The sequence below is a fragment of the Acanthamoeba castellanii genome (assembly GCF_000313135.1).
Source record: "Acanthamoeba castellanii str. Neff unplaced genomic scaffold scf7180000084605, whole genome shotgun sequence".
NCBI lineage: Eukaryota > Discosea > Longamoebia > Acanthamoebidae > Acanthamoeba > Acanthamoeba castellanii.
Window position 1 is genome coordinate 1 of NW_004457722.1, and position 2,023 is coordinate 2,023.

The window sequence follows — 2,023 nt, forward strand, 5'->3', positions numbered from 1 at the left end:
ACACACGACACACGACACACGACACACGACACACGGCACACGACACACGACACACGACACACGACACAATTAGGCATGGGGAGGAGATAGACGGAGAAAGAGCGTGGTACCGAAGGTCATCAACGATGAATGGAACGTCGCGGGTGGCGAGGTTGTATCTCTCGAGGAAGGGGAACTGCCGGAGGAACTCCAGGCGAGCCGCCCGCGCCGAGTCCGTTGGACGTGGAACCAGCAGCTCCGACCTGGCCGGTGCCATCGGGGGCACGATGGCCGGAAGAGAGTCCAATCTCTGTGTCAGGTCTGTCGCCACCATCACACGCGTTAACCAGAAACTGCGCACAGGCGTGTGTGGTGGACAGAGCAGCGCACCGTGTTGCATGTTGGTGTAGGTGCGCTGCTTGGCCGACAGTCGGGAGACGTCCTTCTTCATGGCATCTACACTGTGCTTCATGTCCTGCAGCTCGTTGACCAGCAGTTGCAGCACGCTGGGCACCACGCCTGAATTCGCGGCCGTCGGCGGTCGTAGCTCCTCTCCTCGTACGCGCACTCGGTCCGGCCCAGCGACTTGCCTCTCTTCCTCTTCCTCTTGTTCGTCGTCCATGCAATCGCAGTTACCACCACCTCCCGCCCATCTCTTTTTCTCTCTTCCCACGGCTGTTGTTGTTGTGGCTGCGAGTGGCGTGGGGTGTCGCGGGGCAAAAGCGCGAGGTGGCGGAGCGACCGGGAGGTGGCCATAGGGTACGGGCGTAGGGCGAAGAGTCGGCACTGCGCAAGATGGAGGGTGAGGGAAGGAGGGAGCTAGAGGAGGGAGGCGCGCGTACGTGGTTTGGGTGGTGTGGGCTTGGGGGCGTTGGGGTCGGGCTTGACCTTGCGTGGCCGGCCCCGCTTGCGCCGCAGGCTGCACGACCTCGATTTTTAAGTTGCAATCAGAAATTGACAATAAACACGCAGAGAACTTCGTACGGCAACGTACTGTTCACATACAAGGCCAGCCTCGGCACAACCACAGCAACTCCCTCCCTTCATTACGCTACTCATTTATGTTTATTTACACCAGCCTCCAATTTTATTTTTACAATATGCCGTAGGCTTGGGCAGCCACCCATCCCCACCCCCTTTCCTAAAAAGCGATGAAGGGGTCTTAATCTCATTGAAATTTCTACCTCTGCGGAGCCAAGCCGCCAGATCATGGAGGACGCACGGAAGAGCACCTCATGCGCTCCATCCACCGCGAACTCGACGCCATCTTCAAGCACTTCTACCGTTCGCTCCAGATGCTCGAGGACCAGTTCAAGCTGTGCCAGCAGCTACGGGCGCAGGTGGAGGACTACCAGAAGCAGACCGATCTGGTCCGCGCCTGCCTGCTCTCTCTCAACGGCATCACCCACAACCTCGACCAGATTGAGAAGCTTGTTTTGGGCCTTTGAGCAGGTCCAGGCTCGGTCATTGTAGGCCTTACGTGCCCTTCTCCCACACAGATAAGTGTGCCGCGCGAGCCGCTGAGTACTTGGTGTGTTTTTTTATGGTGTACAACGACGGCCGTCGGCGTGATTAGGTGGGCCAGGGGAAGATGTGGTCGGTGGAGAGGGGCCTGAAGATGGCGAAGAATAGTAGGAGGGGAAGAGGAGCCACGACACGCTGTCGGTGATGGGGTCCGAATCTTGTTGCGGTGCGGCCAAAGCGAGAGTCAGGAGAAGATGGACAGGTGAGTCTCTCTGGCAAAGGGAGGGAGAAAAGAGGGGAACGTTCGTACCCCAGATAGTGCTGGCCGGTGGAGGAGGTGCCGAAACAGGCGACACGCCATCAACGCACACTATGTTCCAAGCAGCCTACGCCCACCAAGCACAGCGCTGTTAGACAACGCGAGTGCCCAGGTGAGATGAGAGCTGGAAAGGTACATTTCCGTCGCCGTCAAAGAAGACCTGGGCACGCGAAGAGGTGCGTATGACGCTGCCGTCTTTTCTCCGCATCAGCATCTCAAAGTGGAGGACATCGCCCAAGTCCGGGTGTGCGCTGCAGGAAA

General features: G+C 58.5%; 2 protein-coding genes across 2 annotated transcripts; one reads left to right on the top strand and one right to left on the bottom strand.

Annotated features, from left to right (window-relative positions):
* Positions 1-196: 196 nt before the first annotated feature.
* ACA1_073830 (uncharacterized protein) lies at positions 197-1,038 on the bottom strand (the record flags this gene model as incomplete). Its single annotated transcript, XM_004357992.1, has 4 exons — positions 197-300; positions 370-765; positions 822-898; positions 974-1,038. Coding segments are annotated over 4 exons (642 nt in total), but the record flags the coding sequence as incomplete, so codon positions are not given.
* Positions 1,039-1,214: 176 nt separating this feature from the next.
* On the top strand, positions 1,215-1,427 carry ACA1_073840 (uncharacterized protein; the record flags this gene model as incomplete). Its single annotated transcript, XM_004357993.1, has 1 exon — positions 1,215-1,427. One exon carries the CDS (start codon positions 1,215-1,217, stop codon positions 1,425-1,427), a length of 213 nt encoding a protein of 70 aa, XP_004358050.1.
* Positions 1,428-2,023: the final 596 nt, after the last annotated feature.